This window comes from Macaca nemestrina, chromosome 3, assembly GCF_043159975.1.
Source record: "Macaca nemestrina isolate mMacNem1 chromosome 3, mMacNem.hap1, whole genome shotgun sequence".
In the NCBI taxonomy this organism is placed as follows: Eukaryota; Metazoa; Chordata; class Mammalia; order Primates; family Cercopithecidae; genus Macaca; species Macaca nemestrina.
This window is the reverse complement of record NC_092127.1, coordinates 36,402,285-36,428,324: the sequence shown is the minus strand read 5'-3', so window position 1 is coordinate 36,428,324 and position 26,040 is coordinate 36,402,285. Positions and strand designations below refer to the sequence as shown.

The 26,040-nt window shown below is 41.3% G+C and overlaps 1 protein-coding gene and 1 pseudogene across 14 annotated transcripts in view; one reads left to right on the top strand and one right to left on the bottom strand.

Annotated features, from left to right (window-relative positions):
* LOC105463500 (tripartite motif containing 2) overlaps window positions 1-26,040 on the top strand; it is a 186,232-nt gene that overhangs the window by 109,706 nt on the left and 50,486 nt on the right. For 7 of the 14 annotated variants that reach the window (XM_071092916.1, XM_011710619.3, XM_011710620.2 and 4 more), the window contains exons 2-3: window positions 8,591-8,775; window positions 13,448-13,685. In XM_071092916.1, the coding sequence (XP_070949017.1) occupies window positions 8,642-8,775; window positions 13,448-13,685 (372 nt within the window). In that variant the 5' untranslated portion in view covers window positions 8,591-8,641. Of the gene's footprint in view, window positions 1-8,590; window positions 8,776-13,447; window positions 13,686-19,023; window positions 19,121-26,040 lie in introns of those variants that run through there. The other 7 variants (XM_011710630.2, XM_071092915.1, XM_011710622.2 and 4 more) reach the window with 4 other exon arrangements.
* On the bottom strand, window positions 4,248-4,342 carry LOC112423456 (U6 spliceosomal RNA; annotated as a pseudogene).

The window sequence follows — 26,040 nt, the reverse complement described above, 5'->3', positions numbered from 1 at the left end:
TCTGCCATTCTTTATTCCTGCTCTTCCTCACTGTGGTGTCAGCAATAAAGAGTCTGGATAGTTTTCTGATCGAAACGGTATAATTTGGGATGGAAATGTGGTCTAAATCTTAGAATTGTGGACATAGGCATTTTTCTTTCATTTCAGCTTCTCCTATCAAGTTCTTTTGCATTCAGTGGTTAATTTCCACCACATTGTAGGAGATTTGAGAAAGTGAGCCAGGAAAAACACCAGAGATGATGTGAGGGAAGAAACGCTGGAGCCGGATTTTTGTATGCCCAAGGATTTTGTTATGTGATCATTGAATTGCTTTTCCCACAACAAGCTCTGTTTAGTTGGCAAGCCCCCATTAATAAGGGATTTATGTGCCAACCTTTTTAGGCTTTTTATTTCCATGCATATGTGTCTGTAATTGCCCAATGGTTCTTCTTGCCCAGTGCACAGATACAGCCGATTTACCAAGACAACAGTAGTGCAATAGAGAAAGAGTTTAATAAATGCAGAGCCAGCTAAGTGGAAGACTGGATTTTATTACTCAAATCAGACTTCCCCAAAATTCCAAGACAAGGGTTTTTCAAGGGTGGTTTGGTAGGCAGGGGGCTAGGGAATGGGAAGTGTTGATTGCTTGGGTCAGGGATGAAATCATAGGCGGTTGAAGCCGTCTTCTGGCTGTCTTCACTTCCTGGATGGAATTACAAAACTCGTGGAGCCAGCTTACTGCTCTGGGTGATGCCAGCTGGTCCCTCAGAATACAGGGTCTGAAAAATATCTCGAACACCAATCTTAGGTTTTACAATAGTGACTTTTTTTATTTTTTATTTTATTTATTTATTCAATAAAATCCAGACCCTGCACAATACAATAGTGATGTTATCTATAGGAGCAACTGGGGAGGGTAGGAATCTTGCTTCCTGTGGCTACAGGGCTCCTGACTGAACCATAATTCTAACCTTGTGGCTAATTTGTTAGTTTTGTGTTGTTGTTGTTGTTTTTGAGATAGAGTCTTGCTCTGTCGCCCAGGCTGGAGTGCAGTGGTGTGACTCTGCTCAATGCAAGCTCCGCCTCCCGGGTTCATGCCATCCTCCCGCCTCTGCCTCCTGAGTAGCTAGGACTACAGGTGCTCGCCACCACGCTTGACGAATTTTTTGTATTTTTAGTAGAAATGGGGTTTCACTGTATTAGCCAGGATGGTCTCGATCTCCTGACCTCGTGATCTGCCTGTCTTGGCCTCCCAAAGTGCTGGGATTACAGGTGTGAGCCACTGCTCCTGGTCTTATTTGTTAGTTTTATAAAGGTGGTTTTTATCCTGAGCAAGGAGGGGCTTGTTTCAGGAACGGGCTGTTATCATTCCTGTTTTAAAGTTAAACTATAAACTAAATTGCTCCCAAAGTTAGTTTGGCCTGCATCCAGGAATAAACAAGGACAGCATGGAGGTTAGAAGGAAGATGGAGTCAGCTATGTCAGATTCCTTTCACTGTCACAGTTTTTGTATGCCAGATTTTTCTCACTGTCATAATTTTTGTGAAGGTGCTTTCATGTACTCAATAGTTCTGCTTCTTTTTCTGCATCTGTGAACATGTTAAAATATGTCACTAATGTTTACCCTCTGGATGATGGCTTATGTTGCTGAGCATTAGACTATCACATGGGAGGCTGGGCCTCCCAGGTGGTTCACGCCTGTAATCCCAGCACTTTGGGAGGCTGAAGCAAGAGGATCACTTGAGCCCAAGAGTCCAAAACCAGCTGAGCAACATAGTGGGACACCTTCTCTGCAAAAAATACAAAAATTAGCTGGGCATGGTGGTGCCCACTTGTGGTCGCAGCTACTTGGGAGGCTGAGGTGGGACTCTCACTTGAGCCTTGGAGGTGGAGGTTGCAGTGGGCTGTGATCACGTCACTCAGACTCTCTGCCTGAGTGACAGAGAGAGACCCTGTCTTAAAAAGAAAAAAAAAGACTATCACATAGGGAAGCAGGTAATGTCCGAGGTCAGATGCAAACATTCAGATGACCAGCAACAACCATACTCTTTATCATGGAATTCAGCAAGTGCTGCTCTTTGCTGCTGCTGTGAATAAGTCCATTTCCACGTTATATTTTGCTAGTTTGATTCATTCAAAAATAATGTCTACTATGTTCCAGGACCCTTCTAGGTGCTGGAACTACTGCAGTGAATAGTCAGACACAAATCCGTGCCCTTGTGGGCCTTACATTCTAGGGGGAGGGCAGAGACGATATCAAAAATATATAAATTGCATAGTATGTTGGAAGGCTTAGTGCCAGCAGCTATAACAAAAATGCCATAGATTGGATGACTTAAACAAAAAGAATGTATTGTTTCACAGTCCTAGAGGTTAGGAAATCTGAGATCAGGGTGCCAGCATGGTGGGTTCTAGTGAGGCCCTCTTCTGGCTTTATAGGCAGATGGCCCACATGGCAAAGAGCGGACAGAGTGGGAAAGCAGTCCCCCTCTTATCTCCTCTTACAGGGGCACTGATCCCCTCATAAGGGCTCTACCCTGATGACCTAATCACCTCCCAAAGGCCTCACCTCCTGATCCCATCACACTGGGGGTTAGGGCTTCAACATATGAATTTGGGAGGGACACAGACATGGGATCTGTAACAGGAGGTGACCAGTGCTATGGAGAAAAACCAAGCAACGACCGGGGATAGCAGTGCTAGGTAACTGGTGGCAAGATGCAGTTTTGAACAGAATGGTTGGAGTGAGCAGGTGACACTGAGCTGGACAAAGGGGAGTGAGCTTCTTTGTAAGGGGTCTTGCTGTTTGTTTTCCACAGACAGGGAACCTCGGCTAGTCATCCATATGAAAACTCTCATTGGCTAAGGTCAATGTCAGACTAATGTTGACCATTTGTATTATTTTAAAGTGGTTCTTTCTGCCTTTGCTACCATTTCCTTTCTACTGGCTTTTTGTCAATGTGTCTGATGTTAGTTCCTACATCCAAAAGCATTCGGGCTTCTTTACAGGCAAAGTCCACCCCAGGCATGTTTTCACACGGATCCCTTCAGAAGTTAGTTTTGCAACTCTCCAGCATTTAGAAGAGCAGTTCTATATTCTGATCTCTTTCATTATAGTGCACTGACTTCCACTGGTTATGTAGGTAAGAAGGGTCTCTGACAATTTAGAAAGCAAGATGGGAAAGGAGACCAGCAAAGCATCTAGATGAAACATTTGTTGCTTTTTTAATCAAGGAGACCAGAAACTGTGGTAGTGCCCCAACTCATTGATTGAAGGCTATTGTATATTGAGTGTATTCCTCATGGCATATTCGGACTGATTCAGACTTCCCACAGTGCCTATTAGCTCATTCTGTGCCTCAGTTCTTCTGAGCACATGGTCCCATTAGGAGCAGTCAAATTTTCTTCCTAGTGCCAGTATCCAGGGAAGGATATTATCCTGGCAAATTTGGGGATCTTTGGGGATTGGAAAACTTTTGTGTTGATTCTGGGAGTTCTAAAAATCCAGATGCCTTCAACAGGTCACTCGTCACAGATCTGTGATACTGTCATGATTTTAAATTAGTGTTAATGAGTAAACTTAATTAATTTACCATGCAAATTAACAATACTACAATACAGAGACTTGCTCTCACCCACTACAATAATTATCAGAAAGTTAGAATGAAATGTTTTCATTTTCGGCTTTAGAGCGCAAAATATTGGCTCAAGAAATTTCATTTAGTCAATGTATATCATTTGATTAAAACAAATTTTTTTTTTGCCCCAAATCCAAAATTGTAAGGTTAAAAAAAAGGAGTAAAATTCAGTATGATGCTTTCTCTCTGCTTTTTTTTTTTTTTTTTTTTTTTTTTGAGATGGAGTCTCGCTCTGTCGCCCAGGCTGGAGTGCACTGGCCGGATCTCAGCTCACTGCAAGCTCCGCCTCCCGGGTTTACGCCATTCTCCTGCCTCAGCCTCCCGAGTAGCTGGGACTACAGGCGCCCGCCACCTCGCCCGGCTAGTTTTTGTATTTTTTTTTAGTAGAGACGGGGTTTCACCGTGTCAGCCAGGATGGTCTCGATCTCCTGACCTCGTGATCCGCCCGTCTCGGCCTCCCAAAGTGCTGGGATTACAGGCTTGAGCCACCGCGCCCGGCCTCTCTCTGCTTTTTTCAATACCCAGCATGGCTCTGATTATTTCAAAGGGTACTATGAAAAATTTCAAAAGCTATTCAAAATAAAATTATTTTTAACTGATTTCAATGGAAAAGTTTAACATCTTTTTAAAGAAAATATGGAACACTTCACAAATTTGCATGCCATTCTTGCTCAGGGGCAATATTTTCTGTATCATTCAAATTTTAGTGCCGCCAAAGTGAGCACTCTTGCCATTTTTACTAGTTACACACATACACACACTGTCTCTAGTGAAGTGTTAAACTTACATCATTGATTTATCAGATAAGGCAGAAAACTTGAAATCTGACCTTTCTGATTCACTGATTTTACTAAATGACCTTGGGCCAGTCATTGAAACCCTGAGCATTGGTTTTGATTAAGACAGACAAGTCCATTCCTCCCCTAGTCTGATGTCATAGGGATGTGGTTAAGAAAACAGACAGGCTCCCAACATTTTGAGCCCCTGAGAGATGAGCTACTTTAGAGAAACACTCTATGGAAAGTCTAGCAGATAATGGTGGCTGATTGGATGTCATACCTACACGTTTAACTGTGCAATGAGTTCTGTCTGAATGTGTCACTCTTGTATAGCAGGTGCTTCACAAGGTTCTATATGTTATTTTATTTTATTGTTTTATTTTGAGTCAGAGTCTCATTCTGTCACCCAGGCTGGAGTGCAGGGGCATGCTAACGGCTCATTGCAGCCTTGACCTCCCGAGCTCAAGCAATCCTCCCACCTCAGCCTCCTGAGCAGCTGGGACTATATATGTGTGCCACCATGCCTGGCTAATTTTTTTTTTTTTTTTTTTTTGAGACAGAGTCTCGCTCTGTCATCAGGCTGGAGTGTAGTGGCACGATCTGTGCTCACTGCAACCTCCGCCTCCCAGGTTCAAGCGATTCTCCTGCCTCAGCCTCCTGAGTAGCTGGGACTACAGGTGTGTGCCACCACGCCCAGCTAATTTTTATATTTTTGGTAGAGATGGAGTTTTACCATGTTGACCAGGATGGTCTCGATCTCTTGACCTTGATATCTACCCACCTCGGCCTCCCAAAGTGCTGGGATTACAGGTGTGAGCCACTGCGCCCGACCTTTTTTTTTGTATTTTTTTGTAGAGATGGGGATTCACCATGTTGCCCAGGCTGCTCTTGAACTCCTGGGCTCAAGTGATCTGTTCACCTGAACTCCCAAAGTGCTGGGATTACAGGCGTGAGAGATGGCACCCAGCCTGTTTTTAAATCATACTCTTTAATGAACTTATCTAAAAGGTACAGAGTTGGAAAATGGGTGTGTCATGGTTGTAACTATACTCATATGTATAAACAGAATTTTCTGGGTTTTCTTTTTTTTTTTTTAGGCTAGTCAAGTGAAGCAGTGGGAGTAGAGAAGGAGCAACAAAATCTGTAACTGGTTGTGATCAGTTATCTGTAAACACCACTGCTCTTGGACCAGCCAGCAGCCAAATTTTCCTGATAAAAGTTGATAACGCTTTTTAAAAATTTGGTGGCTTGGTAGGAAGGAGAACTATTATTTATATTTGGAAAAGAATGTTTTCTTTAGAAAATATAGAAGTGTTACTTCTGTAAATATGGAGTATTTCCAAGCTTTAAAAACAGGCACCAGGCCAAGTTAAAGTGTCATATGTAAACCAAGCTTCTGTAGTGCAGCCTTTTAAAAACACAAGGTCAAGGGCAGTGTTGTGGTTTAAGTAGTGAAAAGGCCATGGGTTTTAGAGACATATACTCCTTGAGTTTGCATTCTGGTAAACTTCTTGACTGAGCCTGTTTTGTTTCTTTTAATCTGTAGAATAAGAATAATAGTATGACCCCTCATGCCTGTAATCCTAGCACTTTGGGAGGCTGAAGAGGGTAGATCATGAGGTCAGGATCGAGACCATCCTAGCTAACACGGCGAAACCCCGTCTCTACTAAAAAATACAAAAAATTAGCTGGGTGTGGTGGCGGGCGCCTGTAGTCCCAGCTACTCGGAAGGCTGAGGCAGGAGAATGGCATGAACCCGGGAGGCGGAGCTTGCAGTGAGCCAAGATCACACCACTGCACTCCAGCCTGGGTGGCAAAGCGAGACTCCATCTCAAAAAATAATAATAATAAATAATAAAGAATAGTATGAACTCCTGCCCAGGGTCATATTAAATATTAAACCTCTTTTCTTTCTTTCTTTCCCTTTATTTCATTTCCTTCCTTCCTTCCTTCTTTCTCTCTCTTTCTTTTTCTTTTGCTTCCTTTCTTCTTTCTTTTCTTTCTTCCCTTTCTTTCTTTTGTAACCACCCAACGGGTTCACCTTGCCTGCTGCCTAGACAGAGCCAATTTATCAAGACAGGGGATTGCAGTGGAGAAAGAGTAATTCACTCAGAGCCAGCTGTGCAGGAGACCAGAGTTTTATTATTACTCAAACCAGTTGGATCAGAGTTTTTAAAGATAATTTAGCAGGTAGGGGCTGGGAAAGTGGGGAGTGTTGATTGGTCAGGTTGGAGATGGAATCATAGAGGAGTCAAAGTGGGGTTTTCTTGCTGTCTTCTGCTCCTGGGTGGGATCACAGAGCTGGTTGAGCCAGATTACGGGTCTGGGTGGTGTCAGTTGATCTACTGAGTGCAGGCTCTGCAAAACATCTCAAGTACTGATCTTTGGTTTTACAATAGTGTTGTTATCCCGAAGAGCAATTTGGGGAGGTTCAGACTCTTGCAGCCAGAGGCTGCATGGCCCCTAAACCTTAATTTCTAATCTTGTAGCTAATTTGTTAGTCCTACAAAGGCAGACTGGTCCTCAGGCAAAAAGGGTCTTTTTGGAAAAGTGCTATTATCAATTTTGTTTCAGAGTCAAACTATAAACTCAATTCCTTCCCAAGGTTAGTTTAACCTATGCCCAGGAATGAACAAGGACAGCTTAAAAATTAGAAGCAAGATGGAGCCAGTTAGGTCTGATCTCTTTCACTGCCGTAATTTTCTCAGTTATAGTTTTTGCAAAGGCAGTTTCACTTTCTCCCTCTTTTATTTTCTTTTTGTTAAAGAGTATTTCCATAGGGAATTAGAGGGCTCTGGAAGCCTTACCAAATATTTAGAAGATGAAGAGGTAAATTTTAGCTCAGCCTTGGTTTATGCCTTTGGTGTAGAAGCCAGAAATTCTTTAAGGTGGTAAAAGAAACTGTGTTTTGTGTTGTAACTTTTTCCTCTCTTGTGCTCTCAAACTCTCTGCTGTCTTTTCTTTCTCTGTTGCCCTCTTCTGAGTCTCCTTTCCTGGCATGATCCCTAACATTTTGAAACCTGCTCTGAATTAATTCACTTCACCAGGTCTTCCAAATGCCCAGCCATGAATACCAACAGATATTTCTTTTAAATTATAGGGAACACCTCTAGCCTTGTCCCTGCCCCATAGCAAATATATTTTAGTTTCAAATCTATAAACCTTTAGTCCTAAAGAAGACACTCTGAACCATATACAAAGTTTTTAATTAAAATTCCAATTATCACCCCCATGCATATTAATAGCATGTAGGGGAGGAAAAACTTTCATTCTGCCCTCCTAGAGTATGTACCTAGGGTCTATAAATTAAAGTGACAAAAGACAGATTAACAGGAGAAAAAGGCATACACTTTTTTGATACTATTTTTAATTTTACGTTGTCAAGGGCTTCACAACCTCCTCTTTGGGTTTTACATACCATTTGGACAAAGGACAATATATTGTGGAGAACTGCCTAGACAAAAGAAAGAGGGGTTTGGACTCCTGGGGCAGTAATTTTTGGAATGTATGGTAGATAAGGTTTGTTTAGTAAGATCATTTTGCAAGATCATCTCCATGCAGTCTTCAGTGTTTAAGAGACTTCTCTTCCTGGCTCCGGAGAGAGAGGCACCTTTACAAATGGAAATTTCCTTTACAAAAGAGAAATTTATGCCCCGATTTTAGGCAGATGGGGAAGGGCAGAGAGGTCCTCTTCTGTCTGTTCTTTCTATATAGCTTTCAGCTCAAAATAATCCTTATATCAAAGTGACATATTTTGGTGTGACACAGTCCAACCTCTTCAACTACAATAGTTGGAAAAACATATTCAATTTTAATAAGAATATAAAAGGTAAATATATGTTTAAATATAGTCATGGCTAAAGGCATAAGCAGACATAGCTATATAAAGTATTTATCCCCTTAGTCATCACTGCTTTGAAAGCTAGCAAACATACCTCTTTGTATAACACGCCATCTTTTAATTTGTTTTGTTTGCGTGGCGAACATGTGAGGATTTTATTGATTTACAAAACAAACAACAGGGAGCTCACTGTACTCCTGTAGCAATAAAGGTTGGCTTATTGGTCATTTTGAGGTCACTAACGTTGACTTCTACCTTAATTTATAACACAATGCTTACGGTGAAAGAGCCAGTAATTGACTTGTTCATACAGATCATTATATATTTTTCTGTTTTGATTTTCTGTCTGACAGCAGCAGCGTGCAGGGTCAAAGACAGCCGGCCCCCCATGTCAGTGGTCTAGGATGGCCAGTGAAGGCACCAACATCCCAAGTCCTGTGGTGCGCCAGATTGACAAGCAGTTTCTGATTTGCAGTATATGCCTGGAACGGTACAAGAATCCCAAGGTTCTCCCCTGTCTGCACACTTTCTGCGAGAGGTAAGCCTCCTTTGTGCTTGGAGAAGGGAGTTTCACAGGCTGACCTCCTACAACCTACTGCAAGATTCTTTCCCAGAATCTACAGTTACCTTTGAGAGAAAACTAATCTCTTGTGCCTTTGCCAGACATTGAAAAACGGAATCATGAGTTGCAAATAATTTACTTTATTTCAAACCATTATAAGCAGGAGAAAGCAATCTAGTAACTACTGATTCATTTACACAAGAGATGGAGCATTAAATAAGAATGTTAAGTTGAAAAATCTTTTAAAACTTCCCTTTGTTCTTTGTGAAACAGTTTTTGTCCACAGCAGATCCCTACAGAGGGTCTTTGAGAGTCAATTAAAAAAATCTATCGTTTCCTCCCATATAACAAATCAGGTAAAACATCTGCATATATGAGTGGTTACTTCAAAGGGTATAGCTTCTTTTCCAAAGATTCTTCAGACACATATTAATGTCACATTTGAATGCTATGATGTTTTAGATAAAGAAAAATATATATATATATTAAATAAATTACCTGACTATGTAATTTGTTATATGTGAAAACAGACTTCCTTATTTATCTTCTTGATAGAGTATTTGCTTTTGGAGAGGGGCGTTAATCAGTTATCAAAATATACTTTTACTCCATTATTTAACTTACCATGTAAGTATAAGTTTGTTAGTAATTAGTTTATCTTACTTATAAGTATTTCCCTAGTGAAGTTATATATCTTTCTTAAAAATAAATATGGTAATTATGTTTTATAGCATTTTGTTAAATACATTTTTATCATTATTTAATATACATACTGAAAATGCTTTACTTCCTATGATAGAACTGGAAATCAGTATTTCAAATGGCTTCAAATCTATGCTGATTACCCAAATATCTGATTTAACATGTCTTTATTATCTGACTGACCATTGTTAGAGTTGATTTACTCTGCAAGGTTCAATTGCAAAAGAATAACCATATCCTTCATGGTAGTGATGGATGGAAGGAGAAGGTAGATTTGTTACTAGTAGTTGTGGCTTTTTGTTTGTTTGGGGTTGTGTGGGGTTTTGTGTGTGTGCGTGTGCTTGCATATATGGGTTTTAGTTTGTTTTAGTGGTGGTATATAGAGCACTTTTTATTTTATTCATTTTATACTTTGGCTTAAGTGCTTGGTAATTCATATTCCAAAAATAATTCGAGTGTGATTCCTCCATCCCCTTAATAGGTACACCTAAAACATGAATACCAGCTAATCGTTCATATGTCCCTGGGCACACATGACAAGATGGTTTCCTGACGTGCAGCAGTCAGCATAGCTTGGCAGACACTCTCCATAGAAGTGCGTTCAGAGCCACTCAGTCTGAGCTTGGCAGAATTGCCCCATATCCCAGGATTCAGTGTCCAGCCTATGTATTGTTTGGGTCCTACTCCCTCACCCTGACAGGTGAGAAGCAACACTCTGGCTGCCCTAGGTCTGCCCCTGCTATCTTCTTCAGGGGTCTAGCCCAACCTACTCCCACTCCCCATCCAATAGCTAGTGGTGGAGATTTGCGAGATCCTGCTACAGCAAGTCCTTACAGAATGCTCTGTGTTAAAATTGTTCCAGCCTCATGCATGTTGAGATGATTTCCTCTTCTTTTATATTTTATTTTATTTATTTATTATTTATTTACTTATTTTGAGACACGATCTCACTCTGTCACTCAGTCTAGAGTGCAGTGGCACAATCACAGTTCACTGCAGCCTCAATTTCCCAGGCTCCAGAGATCTTCCCACCTCACCTTCTTGAGTAGTTGGGACCACAGGTGCACACCACCATGCCTGACTATAGAGACAGGGCTTCTCCATGTTGCCTAGGCTGGTCTCAAACTCCTGAGCTCAAGCAATCCAACTGCCTCGGCCTCCCAAAGTGTTGGGCTTACAGGTGTGAGCCACTGCGTCCAGCTGAGAAGATTTCTGTTTGAAGGTGTTGAAGGTGCTGGCAACTTTCCTTAAAATTTTTGAGACAGAGTCTTGCTCTGTCACCAGGCCGGAGTGCAGTGGCATGATCTCAGCTCACTGCAACTTCCGCCTCCTGGGTTCAAGTGATTCTCCTGCCTCAGCCTTCCGAGTAGCTGGGACTACAGGCATACGCAACCATGCCCAGCTAATTTTTGTATTTTTAGTAGATACGGGGTTTCACTATGTTGGCCAGGACGGTCTCGATCTCTTGACCTCGTGATCTGCCCACATCAGCCTCCCAAAGTACAAGGATTACAGGCATGAGCCACTGCGCCTGGTGAGGAAATTTTTGTTTATGCTGAGACAAAACTTTACAGCTTGTCTCACTGTCGGGAGAGTGAGCTCTAGGACCCCCATGTTCAGCCTCTGCTGGACATTCACACTGGCTACTCAGTGAGCACCTTACAGCCACTCTCTTATCCCACATCTTCCAAAACAGCATCAACGGGCTTGAAGGAGAGCAAAGCCAGACACAGCTGCTGGCCCCTTGGAACTCACAGCCTAGTGGAGGAGCCAGTCATTAACACCCTAATTGCTCAGACTAATGTGAAATTAAACCAGTGACAGTTGCTATACATGAGAAGTACACAGGAAACAATATAATAGAGGAATTTGCCCTAATCAGGGAAGGCTTCCTTGCAGAAGTGATGATCATGCAGAAACCCCAATGATGAGTAAAAATTAAGCAAAGGGGAGTGAATAGCATTTGAGGTATGTGCAAAGGTGCTATAGTGGGAGGTTGCTATAGTGAGTGAGAGGTGCTACAGTGAGAGGGTTATTCAACACTGGGGAAGAACTTAAATAAGCCCACTGTGGCTGGTATGCAGCAAATGAGGGGAAGAGACAGAAAATATGTAGGTTGTAGGCCATATGAGACGTGTAATCTATGTTGCCATGTATGTATTTTTGTCTTTGTTGTAAGAGCAGTGAAAGTGGAAACCATGGCAAGGCTTTCATCTCAGATGGTGTGGGAGGGAGATTTAAATGACTAACTTTGAGTTTTGAGAAGGTCACTCTGGTTGCAATGTGGAGAAGTGTTAGAGGGTACAAGGATGGTAATATAGCAGGGGATGAAGAAAACTGGAGAGGTTAGAAAGATATGTAGGCATTGACATGCTTTGGTGGTGGCTTGGATATGGGAAATGAAGAATAGTAAGGGAGTTACTGTTTTAAGAATGACTCCTAGTTTCTGGTTTGTTTAAATAAATGGATGGAGGTGCTATTCATCAAGAATGGCAGAGGATACAGTCTGGGAGCAGATCTTGGGTTTGGTTTTGTTCATGTTGAGTTTTAGGACCTGCAAGACATCTAAGAAAAGATGTCAAGAAGTCAGCTAATGGGGCTCAAAGGAGATGCCTGTGGGAAGAAATATAATTGTGGGAGCCTTATGCTTGTAGCCACACATGTGATGTGAATATAATATTCCAGAAAGAGAAGAGGTCTTATGATGAATGGAACCTTGATTAACTCAAAACTGTACTGACTCAGAAAAGATAGAGCAGACAGGAGAACCTTGTGAGTGTGGTGTCATACAGTCAAGGGAAGAGAAATTTTTCAATAAAAAGGAAGGTGAGCAGAGCAATAGTCAAGCTTAATGATACTTTCCAGAAGTCTAGTAAGGTAAAATTGAAAAACATCTGCTGCATTCAGGCGTCATTAATGACCTTAGCAAAAGCTGTTTCATGTCTGGTATTGGTTCAGGGCTAGCTACCTCTGTGACGTAGAGAAGATCAGTGAATGTCTCTGATGTCAGGTCTATTCAGCTGCAAAATAAGGGGAATGGGGCTAGGTTGGTGTATTTTGAATTGTTTGGCTAGGTACTGGAAAAATTGTATAGTCTGATTATTGAGAGCTTAAGATTATGGTGCCAAACTGCCTGTGTTTGAATTTGTACTCTGCCCCCGGCCAGCTAAGTATCTTGGACAAGTACCCCGGCCTGTCTCTGTCTGTTTCATCATGTGTCTCAAGGAATCATAACAGTAACTACCTCATAGGCTCTTTGGAAGTACTTTGAATTCAATGAGCAGCATATGTGTGAGTCATTATTAGTGACACACTTCTTTAACTAAATGAGTTAAGTTGATACCTGTTGAGTAGAGACAAGGAGAAGAAATGGTGTGGCTCTGACTCTGGGTGTCCCATCCTTGCTTCAAGCAAACCTTTCCACTTTGATGTGTTTTTCATATCTCATTATGATTTTGTATGTAAGAAGAATTTCATTGCTAACAAAAATATTTGATGTGTTTCTTCCATTTTCAAAGTCCACACATTTGTGAGCCCACTGCTAGATATTGTGAGCCAGTGCTTCTCAAACTTTAACATGTATGCAAATCACATGGGGAGCTGACTCAGCCGGTGTCAGATAGGGTCTAAGATTCTGTATTTCTACCAAATGCACCCCCCAGGGAGGCTGAGGCTGCTCATCCCTGGACCACACTTTATGTGCCAAGCCTCTGGAAAACACTACAAAGGCCAATGACTTTTTTTTCCTTGAGCATAATCATTTGCCTGATTAGTGTGAGTACAGCTTACCTGTTGGTTTCTGAAATATTATTTTTCTAGTAAAGGAGACTGGGATGGGAGTTTCTGCCAAATACCTTGTGTAGTCGCTGAGAACATATATGGTATCTGTGAGAAGTGGTGGTTTTGCACTGTGGTAAGTGTCCCTCCACCTCTGCTTCTGCAACAGGTGCCTGCAGAACTACATTCCCGCCCACAGTTTAACCCTCTCCTGCCCAGTGTGCCGCCAGACCTCCATCCTGCCCGAGAAAGGGGTGGCTGCGCTCCAGAACAATTTCTTCATCACAAACCTGATGGACGTGCTGCAGCGAACTCCAGGCAGCAACGTTGAGGAGTCTTCCATCCTGGAGACAGTCACTGCTGTGGCTGCGGGAAAGCCTCTCTCTTGCCCAAACCACGATGGGAATGTAAGTGGCTCGGATGGCAGATACTGCCCCGGGAGCATGACTACTGTGGCCTTGGGGAGGCTTTGGGCACATCAGAGATTACACATCGAAACAGAACTCCATCTGGAAAAATGAGTAATTAAAAAAGATTTTACCAGCCCTCAGACTACTTTACCTGCTCGCTTTCTTTGACCAGAACTATTTAAATAACGAAATCAATCTCCACTGTGTCTCCTTCACACATATTGTTGGTATCCCCAGGAGAGCAAACCAGTAGCTATTTGCAAGCTGGGCATACTTTGACCTACATAAACATCTGTGTAATAAATTATGGATACAGATTTAACAATGGATAAGTTCTGCAAGTTGAGAATGATTATTAAAATGTTAATTGGAGTTCTTTATTTTTCTTGGGAGGGATATTTTCTCATGCTACATGAGACCTTATTCCTTATTAATAGATAGAATTTGAAGCTATGTGAATCCCTGGTAGTAGATTACAGATTATGAATTCCAAACATATTTCCTGCTACTAGTGAGTACAATAACTGTTAGAAGCTCAGGAGGACCTGTGTGTACCATCAAGTAACTGAGTCACAATAGCTATGTAACCTGAAGAGGCAGCATTGTGTAGTGTCTAAGGACATTGGCTTTGGAGTCAGGCTGCCTGATTCAAATCCTGCTCTTAAACTTATTCCCTGTGCCAGCTTTGGCAAGTTTATTACACTCTCTGTGTCTCATTTCCTTATCAGTTAAAAAGAAGTAATAATAGTATTTACCGTATAGAATATTGGAAGAATTAAATTTTCAAGTCATGTAAATCATATAGTAACATCTTGATAAATGTCAACTTTAAAATTTTTTAATTAATGACTTTATATTCATCTCATTTGTATATTGGTCACTTCAAAAGTATTTGAAACTGCTTAAAATAGAAGGCCCGGGTATAATAAAACCACTAAGACAAGCAAGCAGTCATTAGAGCAAAGCAATTCTTATTAGCCAAACTACTATTTATTTACCTCATCTCCCAGCATGCTCTCTGCATGCTGTGCTGGAGCCTCACCAGCCTCCTAGAACCTGCCAAATGGTTTCCCTCCTCAGGGCCTGGCTGTTCTGTTCCTTCTGCCTGGGTTGCTCTTTGTTCCCTCTTTATGTGACGAGCTCATTCTCTTCCTTGAAGTCTCACTGCAAATTTCTCCTGCACACAGCAGTCTTCTCCACCTGTACCATCTAACACAGGTCACCTCTTACAGCCGGTTACCCTCCATCATGTCCCTTCTTTCTTTCCTCCCTGGCGCTCACTGTAGTCTGCCTGCCATCAACTGTGTATTTGTGTACTTATTAGTCCTGGCTTTCCCTCTAGAATGTGAGCTCTGGGAGGGCAAGGACCTGTCATTAGACCCCTAGCACTGAGGGCAATGTCTTATACATAGAAGTCAATACATATTTGTTGAACAAATTTGCCAGACACCGTATTTGGCTCCTTAAACCCCCCTCTGCAAAGTAGTTGTTAGTTACTTTCACTTTATAGATGAAGAAACTGAGGCTGGAAAAGTTTAAGTCACAAAGCTTGCTGGGCACATCATAAAAGCTAGCCCTGGAGGAAATAGCATCCTCAGCCTCCTGGTAGCCAAAACAAGAGAAGGACACCATGACTTACACATCTGTAGCGATTTAATTGAAAGCACACCAGACTATTAATAACTATCAGTTTTCCATGCATTGTACGCCAAGGGAAATTGATCGTGTAAATTTTGTAAAAAGAACTTTTAAATGCTGCCTTTGAAAGCAGTTTGAGTATTTTCTTCATGACCGCTTCTCACACTGGCACTTAGTGAATGCTGAGGCTGTCTTTGCCTGGAGCTTGCACTCTAAGTACTAGTTCTGGTAAGGTATTTCTATCAGGTGTAAGAGTGCCCCTTAAAATGAGGCTCTCGGGAGACGTGACTTGATAGAGGAGTAAAGTCTTAGAAACATTAGATTGTTCTGTTTTTTATGGGTTTTTCAGTTTTTGTTTTTGTTTCTGAGATGGGGTCTCGATCTGTCATCCAGGCTGCAGCAACACGTTCATGGCTCACTGAAGCCTCATCTTCCTGGCTTAAGCGATGCTCCCACCTCAGTCCCGTCCTCTGCCCCAGTATCTGGGACTACAGGTGCATGCCACCACGCCCAGCTAATTTTTGTATTTTCTGTAGAGACAGGTTTCACTATGTTGCACAGGCTGGTCTCAAACTCCTGGGCTCAAGTGATTCACCTGCCTTGGCCTCCCAAAGTGCTGAAATTACAGGTGTGTGCCACTGTGCCCGGCCGAGCTAATATTTCTGACTGTCATTATTTCTCATTCTGCATGACAGCCCCTTCACATCCCAAATTTGCACCAGTGTCTCTAGTAGGTCTCTTGATGTTCCTAAGGGCCAGACATGGTGGCTCATGCCTGTAATTCCAGCACTTTGGGAGGCTGAGGCAAGCCAATTGCTTGAGCCCAGGAGTTTGAGACCAGGCTGGGCAACATGGCAAAACCCCACCTCTACCAAAAATACAAAAATCAGCTGGGCATGAGGGGGGTGCACCTGTAGTTCCAGCTACTTGGAGGCTGAGGTAGGAGGATCCTGTGGGCCCAGACGTTGAGGCTGCAGTGAGCCATGATTGCCGACCTGGGCGACAGAGCAAGACTCTGTCTCAAAAAAAAAAATTAAGAAAAAATAAATAAATGTTACCTCCGTAAGTGAGAATGTCATGAAATTCAGGCAACAGCTTGTAGCTCAAGGAAGCAACTAGAACATGGAGACAGGGGAGGTGAGGATGAGGCACAGGTGGGCCTGAAAAGAAAGATGGAGAAAGATTGGGATGAGCTGTGAATGTCATTAAGAACATGTTTGATGTCAATTTCTTAAATTGCAAAAGCATCAAAGCCTTCCGAACAGGAGATAGGTATTTTATTGACATTTTGCAGGAATGGGGTGGCAGACACTAAAGGCTGGGAAACCAATTATGAGTTTACTGAATTGTCCAAATGAGAGATAAGAGGTAGAACTAGAATAGCATCTGTGGGCCTGGAGAAGAGAGCGTGAATTTCAGAGAAAAGAGTACTCTTTGACTCAAGAATCTGCCTCCCACAAATAAAAAGGCATGTGCTAAAGTCTGTTAAGCTAAGCTATTAAGATCGTGAGAACTTCAGCAACTAAAATTAGTCTTACACTAGGTCACAAAGAAAATATCACTATATTTTCCCATTGTGTAAATCAAGTTCCTGCCCTACAATGCACTAAAATTACATTAGTAACACATGTTTATGGGGAAAAAACAAATCTCCTTTAAAAGTTAGTAATTATTTAATCAGAGAAAATAATAGAAAATTGGACTATTTACAAAATATTGGAAGTGGAAACTTTTTCTATCAAATGTGTAGGGTCAAATCTCTACCCAGGAAATTTTATAGGTTTAAGTATTTTCCTTTATTTAAAAAGAATTCCAGCCTGGGCAACATAGTGAGTCCTCATCCCTACCAAAAAAATCAAAACATGAGGCCGAGCACAGTGGCTCATACCTGTAATCTCAGCACTTTGGGAGGCCGAGACGGGTGGATCACCTGAGGTCAGGAGTTCAAGACCAGCCTGGCCAACATGTTAAAACCCCGTCTCTACTAAAAATACAAAAATTAGCTGGGTGTGGTGGCACATGCCTGTAGTCGCAGCTACTTGGGAGGCTGAGGCAGGAGAATTGTTTCAACCTGGGAGGCAGAGATTGCAGTGAGCCAAGATCGTGCCACTGCACTCCAGCATGAGCAACAGAGTGAGACTCTGTCTCAAAAAAAAAAAAAAAACGGTTGGGGGGTGGGCAGGAGGATTGCTCGAGCCCAGAAGGTCGAGGCACCAATGAGCTGTGATCGTGCCAAAGTACTCCTGCTTGGGTGACAAAGCAAGACCCTGCCCCTACCCCCACCCCCCAAAAAAAGAATTCAACTCAAGTTAGGAAAAGAGTAATAAAATAAACATATAGAACATATACAAAGAAAGAAAAGAACAGAAATATCTATACATAGTATAGTATGTTTATTAAATACATAGTATATATATTTCTGTATTTTAGGAAAAGCTAGAAAGGTCTCCCATTTCATTTGTGATAATTTGTGATATGCTTATAACCCTGATACCAAAACTTAATGAAGATAGAACAAAAAGAAAATCATTAGTAGCTTAATTTATGACATTAGCTGTAAAATTAATAAATAAAATACCCCAGCAAATTCCTTTTTTTTTTTTTTTTTTTTTTTTTGGCTAGGTCTCACTTTATCACCAAGGCTAGAGTGCAGTGGCACTGTCTATCATGGTTTGCTGTGACCTTCAACTCCAGGGCTCCAGTGATACCCCTGCCTCAGCCTCCAGAGTAGCTGGGACTACAGGCGCATGCTACCATGCCTGTCTAATTCTTTAAGTTTTTATTGAGACAAGGTCTTATGTTGCCCAGGCTAGTTGCAAACTCCTGGCCTCAAGGGATCCTTCCACCTCAAGGGACCTCCCAAAAGTGCTAGGATTACAGGCACGAGCCGCTATGTCCAGCCCCTCAGCAAATTCTATTTTTTCTTTTTTTTTTTTGAGACAGAGTGTCTCTCTGTTGCCCAGGCTGGAGTGCAGTGGCGTGATCTTGGCTCACTGCAAGCTCTGCCTCCTGGGTTCACGCCATTCTCCTGCCTCAGCCTCCCAAGTAGCTGGGACTACAGATACCCGCCACCATGCTCGGCTACTTTTTTGTATTTTTAGTAGAGATGGGGTTTCACCGTGTTAGCCAGGATGGTCTCAATCTTCTGACCTCGTGATCCGCCTGCCTCGGCCTCCCAAAGTGCTGGGATTACAGGCATGAGCCACCCGCCTGGCCTGCAAATTCTTAATATGTAAAAACACTTACAAATTAAGAAAAATATGAGCATCATAAAAGAAAATGAGCAAAGAACTCAGAAAATCCACAGAGGATATATAAATGCCTAAAAATCATACATGGAAAAATGTCAAGCTTCACAAATAATCAGTTCTTCTCAAATTAACTACAAATTTTTTAAAAGGTAGTAACCAGCGCTCTTAAGGGTATGTATGGTGAGACATTTTCATATGCTGTGGGTGGAAGGGTAAATTGCTCTTCAGAAAGTTTATGTCAATTTGACAAAATATAATGAGTATTTTACACAACCTCTCATTTTTTAATCCAGTAATTCCATCAGTGGAAATATTTCTAAGGAAATAGCTAGAGCGGAGGATAAAATTCAAAAATTGGAAATAATCTAAATGTGCAACATTAGGGGGCAAGAATCCTTGGAAAATTAGCAGCATGTGCCTTAAATAATTCTATTGTTTGATTATAGATTGTAGAAGTTCATTGCTGCTGTTTTGAAACAGAAGTCTTCATTATTCAAGCCAAATGCATGCAATGTTCCCGATAAATTGCTGCAGTTAGTTGCTGTGAGTAGATCTTTAAAAACAATCCAAGCATCTGAAGGTTAATAAAATCAAGTCATTAACAATAAAGCAGGGTGCTACCATCCCCACTGTCTGATGCTGATTGGCACGGGTGAATGAAAGCCTGTCATCAACTTTAAGTGCTGCGACACTATCTGTCTGCTAATTAAACTGCCATGGTGGCATTGTTCAAATACAAAAGAAAAAGAAGAATAATGGCCAGTGATCTAACAGGTTCTTTGCACTTACAGCAGACACTTGAGCTCATGCTTCCTGGTCCCTGGAACACAAATGATCATTAAACCCTGTTATTGGTTGCTTAGGCACCTGACTATCAAGGGTGTCAAAGGTGCAAAGGAGAGGTCCTCATTAAGACTGCCCTGCCGCTAACAAGTTTCCACTTCGCTAACAGGTTTCCACTTCCACTAACAAGTTTCTGCTTCCATATCAGGATCAACTGTCAGTTCCCTTAAGAAGCCTCAGGGTTGGCTGCAAGGCCCTGACCCTCCTTTTTGCATGTTAGGAATGCATAGGATCCCGCCAATCTCTTCTGGTGAACAGAAGCGGTGACTATCCATCAACAAGCTCATCCCGGCTTTTGGCCTGCCCACCCACCCCGGGCCGCACCAGCATCATCTCACTGGAGATGGATGAAATGGATGAGCTCAGCAGAATTACAGGCCCCACACAATTAACTCTCAGCTTGAACCAAAGCTGTCAGAACCCAAGCACAAGCCTTTGAGAATGACTAGCTGTTGATACTTCAAAATCATTTCAGGGCCTTGGCTTCCCAAGACACACAAGATATTGAACTAGAAATAATAACCCAGGTCTGCTGCTGTCTCTTCAAAGCTGTGATCAATTTTTGTTTGTTCATTTCTGATGTAAAATTCAGACTGGGCTTGGTGGCTCACTTTGGGAGGCCAAGGCAGGAGGATCACTTGAGGCCAGGAGTTTGAGACATGCCTGGGTGACAAAGTGAGACCCTGTCTCTACAAAAGTAAATAAATACATAAATACAAGATAAAAAATAAAATTCACATCACATAAAATTTAATATTTCATCCATTTTATTTGTTTGTGTTTTTGTTTTGAGACAGAATCTCACTCTGTCACCCAGACTGGTCTCAAATTCCTGGGCTCAAGCAATCTGCCTGCCTCAGCTTCCCAGAATGCTGGGATTACAGGTGTGAGGCACTGAGCCTGGCCTGTTTTTTTTTGTTGTTGTTGTTTTTGTTTGTTTGTTTTTTGTTTTAGAGACAAAGTCTTATTCTGTCACCCAGACTGGAGTGCAGTGGCATGACCATGGCTCATGGCAGCCTCAATCTCCCAGGCTCAAGTGATCCTCCCACTTCAGCCTCCTGAGTAAGTGGGACTATAGGTGCATGCCACGAACCTAGCTAACTTTTTTTTTTTTTTTAGGAGATAGGGTTTTGCTATGTTGCCCAGGCTGGTCTCGAACTCCTAGGCTCAAAGCATCCTCCTGCTTGGACCTCCCAAAGTGCTGGGATTATAGGAGTGAGCCACTGCACCAGGTCTCAACCATTTAAAAAAGTACAACTAATGTGGTTTTTAGTATAGTCACAAAGTTGAGCAAACATCAGCATTGTCTAAATTACAGAACATATTCATCATCCCAAAAAGAAACTCCATGCCCATTAAGCAGTCACCTGCTATTCCCTCCTCCCACTAATCCCTGGCAACCATCAGCCTGTATTCTGTCTCTAGGTTTGCCTCCTATGGACATTTGATATAAATGGAATCATACAATATGTGAGTTTTGAAGTCTGGCTTCTATCAATTAGCATGTTTTCAATTCTTCCATGTTATAGTATTTTAGTACTCTTTTTAATGGCTAAATAATACTCCATTTATAGATATACCATAATTTATTAATCCATTCATCAGTTGATAGACATTTGAGTTGTTTCCACTTTTTGGCTATTATGAATAATGCTGCTGTGAACATTCATGTACATGTTTTTGTGCAGACATATGCTTTCAATTGTCCTGGGTATCTACCTAAAAGTGGAATTGCTGGACCATATGGTAATTCTATGTTTAACTTTTTAAGGAACCACCAACTGTTTTTTTTTTTTAAGACAGAGTCTTGCTCTTTTTCCAGGCTGGAGTGCAGTGGCGGAATCTTGGCTCACTGCAACCTCCACCTCCCAGGTTCAAACAGTTCCCTTGCCTCAGTTTCCCGAGTAGCTGGGACTACAGGTGCATGCCACCACATCCCGCGAATTTTTTATATTTTTAGTAGAGACGGAGTTTCATCATCTTGGCCAGGATGGTCTTGAATTTTTTTTTTTTTTTTTTTGAGACAGAGACTTGCTCTGCCACCCAGGCTGGAGTGCAGTGGTGTGATCTCAGCTCACTGCAGCCTCTCCTCCTGGGTTCAAGCAATTCTCCTGCCTCAGCCTCCTGAGTAGCTGGGATTACAGGTGCATGCCACCATGCCCAGCTAGTTTTTTTTTTTTTTTTTTTTTTTTTTGAGACGGGGTCTCGCTCTGTCCCCCAGGCTGGAGTGCAGTGGCATGATCTTGGCTCACTGCAACCTCCGCCTCCTGGGTTCACGCCATTCTCCTGCCTCTGCCTCCCGAGTAGCTGGGATTACAGGTGCCTACCACCACGCCTGGCTAATTTTTGTATTTTTACTAGAGATGGGGTTTCACCATGTTAGCCAGGATGGTCTTGATCTCCTGACCTTGTGATCTGCCCACCTCGCCTCCCAAAGTGCTGGGATTACAGGCGTGAGCCACCACGCCCGGCCTTATATTTTTTTTTTTCAGTAGAGATGGGGTTTCACCATGTTGGCCAGGCAGGTCTCAAACTCCTGACCTCAGGTGATCTGCCTACTTTGGCCTCCTGAAGTGTCGAGATTACAGACGTAAGCCATTGTGTCCGGCCTGGTTTTTTTTGTTTTGTTTTTTGTTTTTTGTGTTTTTTTGAGACAGAGTCTCACTCTGTCGCCCAGGCTGGAGTGCAGTGACATGATCTTGGTTTACTCCAACCTCTGCCTCCTGGGTTCAAGTGATTCTCCTGCCTCAGCCTTCTGAGTAGCTGGGATTACAGGTGCCCACCACCATGCCCGTATTTTTAGTAAAAACAGGGTTTCTGCCATGTTGACCAGGCTGGTCTCGAATTCCTGGTCTCAAGTGATCTTCCGACCTTGGCCTCCCAAAGTGCTGGGATTATAGGCATGAGCCACCATGCCTGGCCAGAAACCACCAACTGTTTTCACAGTGGCTGCACCAATTTACATTTCCACTAGCAAAGCATAAGTGTTCTAATTTCTCAGCATCTTTACCAACCCTTATTATTTTTGACTTTTTGATCCTGACTTTTGATTCTAGTGAGTATGCAATGGTATCTTGTTGTGGTTTTGATTTGCATTTGCCAAATGATTAACAATGCTGATCATATTTTCATGTGCTAATTGACCATTTGTATATCTTCTTTGGAGAAAGTCTATTCAAGTCCTTTGCCCAGTTTTGACTTGGGTTATCTTTTTGTTGTTGAGTTGTAGAATTTTTAATATATTCTGGATTATTATACCCTTATCAGATATGACTAGCAAATATTTTCTCCCATTTTGTGGGGTTTCTTTTCACTTTCTTATTAGTGTCCTTTGATTCAGAAATACTTTTAATTTAACGAAAGCTGATTTCTCTATTTTTTCTTTTGTTGCTTGTGCTTTTGGTGTCATAGCTAAGAATCCATTGCGATTCAAGGTCATGAAGATTCACCCGTTTCCTTCTAAGATTTTTATAGTTTTAGCTTACATTTAGGTCTTTTATGTATCTTGAGTTCATTTTTGTATATGGTTTGAAGGAAGGGTTTAATTTCATTTTTGTAGATGTGAATTTCCAGTTACCTCAGCATAATATGTTGAAAAGGCTATTTTCCCATTGAGTTGTGTTGACACCCTTGTCATGAATCAATTGACCGTAGATGTATGGGCTTCTTTCTGTACTTTCCATTTTATTCCATTGATCTATATGCCTATTCTTATGCCAGTACTACATTGTTTTGATTACCGTAGCATTATAGTCAGTTTTAAAATTGGTAACTATGAGTCCTCCAATTTTGTTCTTTTTCAAGATTGTTTTGGCTATTTTTAGTAGTTTTCGGTATTCAAGTCTTGCATTTCCTTGGTTAAATTTATTTCCAACTATGTTATACTCTTTTTGATAATATTGTAAATGGATTTTTGTTTTTAAACAGAGACAGGTCTCACTATATTGGCCAGCCTGGTCTCGGGGCAAGCAATCCTCCTGCCTCAGCCTCCCAAAGTCCTGGGAATACAGGCATGAGCCACCATGCCTAGCTTGGAATTGTTTTCTTAATTTCACTTTTGGATTATTCATTGTTAGTGTTTAGAAATACAACTGATTTTTGTTTGTTAATCTTGTATCCTGCACCTTTGCTGAATTCATTTATTAGCTCTAATTGTGTGAATGTGTGTGTGTGTGTGTGTGTGTGTGTGTGTGTGTGTGTGTTTATTCTTTAGGATTTTCTGTATATAAGATCATGTCATCTCTGAATAGAGAAATTCTTAATTCTTCCTTTCCAATTTTGGTGCATTTTATTTCTTTTTCTTGCCTAAATGCCCTGGTCAGCACCTTCAGTACATTGTTGACTAGAAGTGATGAGAGTGAATATCCTCTTGTTCTTGGTTAAGTATGATGTTAACTGTGGGTTTTTTGTAGATGCTCTTTATTAGGAGGAGGAAGTTCCCTTCTATTTCTAGTTTGGCATGAAAGGATGTTGGATTTTGTTAAATGCTTTTCCCACATTAATTGAGATGATAATGAGTTTTTTTCTCTCATTCTATTAATGTGATGTATTACAAACAGTAATTTGTCTAGATGAGCCACCCTTGCATTCCTGGGATAAATCCCACCGGCTCATGATGTATAATCTCTTTAATATACAGCTGGATTCAGTTTGCTAGCATTTTATTAAGAATTTTTTCATCCATATTTATAGGGGTTATTGGTCTGTAATTTTCCTGTGGTATCTTTGGCTTTGGTATCAGGGAAATACTGGACTAAGAGAATGAGTTAGGAAGTATTACCCCTCAACCTCTTCTTTTTTTTTTTAAAGAGTTTAAGAAAGATTGGTGTTAGTTCTTCTTAAAATATGTGGTTGAATTCACCAGTGAGACCATCTGGTCCTGGGCTTTTCTGTGTTGGAAGTGTCCTGATTATTGATTCAATCTCCTTACATATTATAGGTCTATTCAGACTTTGTATTTCTTCATGTCAGTTTTGGTAGTTTGTGTGTTTTTAGGAATTTGTCCATTTCGTCTAAGTTATTCAGTGTGTTGGCATAAAACTATCCACAGTATTCTGTGTAATCTTTTTTATTTCTGTGATGTCAGTAGTAGTTTCCCCACCACTTTCCTTCCTGATTTTTGTAATTTGAGTCTTCTCTCTCTCTTCTCCCATACCACCCCTGCTGCACTCCCCCTGCCCCCCACCACCTCGCTCTCTCTCTCTGGTCAGTCTAACTAAAGTTTTATCAATTTTATAATATCCTTTCTGTCAATTATATACTGTCCAACTTTTATCTTAAGTCTATTTTGTCTGATATTAGAATAGCCACTCTAGCTCCCTTTTGGTTACAGTTTGCATGAAATATTATTTTCATTCTTTCACTTTCTTTTTTTTCTTTTCCTTTTTCTCTCTCTCTTTTTTTTAAGAGATGGACTTGCTCTGTTTCCCAGGCTGGAGTACAGTGGCATGATCATAGCTCACTGCAGCCTCATACTCTTGGGTTCAATTGATATTCCTGCCTCAGCCTCCTGAGTAGCCAGGACTACAGGCACATGCCACTATGCTCAGCTAATTTTTGTGTTTTTTTTAGTAGACAGGGTCTCTCACTATGTTGCTCAAGCTGATCTTGAACTCCTGGACTCAAGCAATCCTCCTGCCTCTGTCTCCCAAAGTACTGGGATTACAGGCATGAGCCGCCACATCTGGCCCATCCTGTCACTTTCAACCTATTTGAGTCTCTGGATCTAGAATTAATCTCTTATAGAGAGCCTATAGTTGGATTATGTTTTCAATCCAGTCTGCCAGTATCAGCCCTTCGATTGGAGAGTTTAATCCATTTAAATTAATTACTGAAAAGAAAGGCTTTCTTTCCTTTTGCCATTTACTATTTTTTTTCTGTATGGCATCTTTTTGTTCCTCTATTCCTCCATTACTGCCTTCTTTTATGTTTAATAGATATTTTCTGGTATACCATTTTGATTCCCTTCTCATTTATTTTACTATACATATTTTTTATTTTTCTTTATTGTTTGCCCTGAGGGTTATAATTAACATTTTAGCTTATAACGATTTAATTCAAATTAATACCAACATAATTTCAATAGTATGTAAAATCCTTGCTTCTTCTAGCTTATATTTGTATGTTATATGCTCATCTACATAAATTTGTAATTATAGATTATGCGGTTTTATGCAGTTTTATTTTATGTCAGGTAGGAGTTAGAAACCAAAAATGCATTAATACTGACCTTTATATTTATCTATGTAGTTACTTTTACCTGCTTTCCTTATTTTTTCACGTGGACCCACGTTACTTTGTAGTGTATCAAATCAGGTCAGCTTGCAGGAATCCCTTTGGCATGACTTGTAGGGAAGGTATACTAGCAACAGACACTCAGTTTTTGTATTTCTGGTAATGTGTTAATTTTTCCTTCATGTTTAAAGGATAGTTTTGCCAGATAAAAAAGTATTGGTTGTCAGGCTTATTTTTTTTTCAGCAGTTTGAATATGTTGCCCCATTGATTTCTGGCCTCTATAGTTTCTGATGAGAAATCTGCTATTAAATAATCTGCAGCCAGGCGTGGTGGCTCACGCCTGTAATCCCAGCACTTTGGGAGGCTGAGGCAGGCAGATCACCTG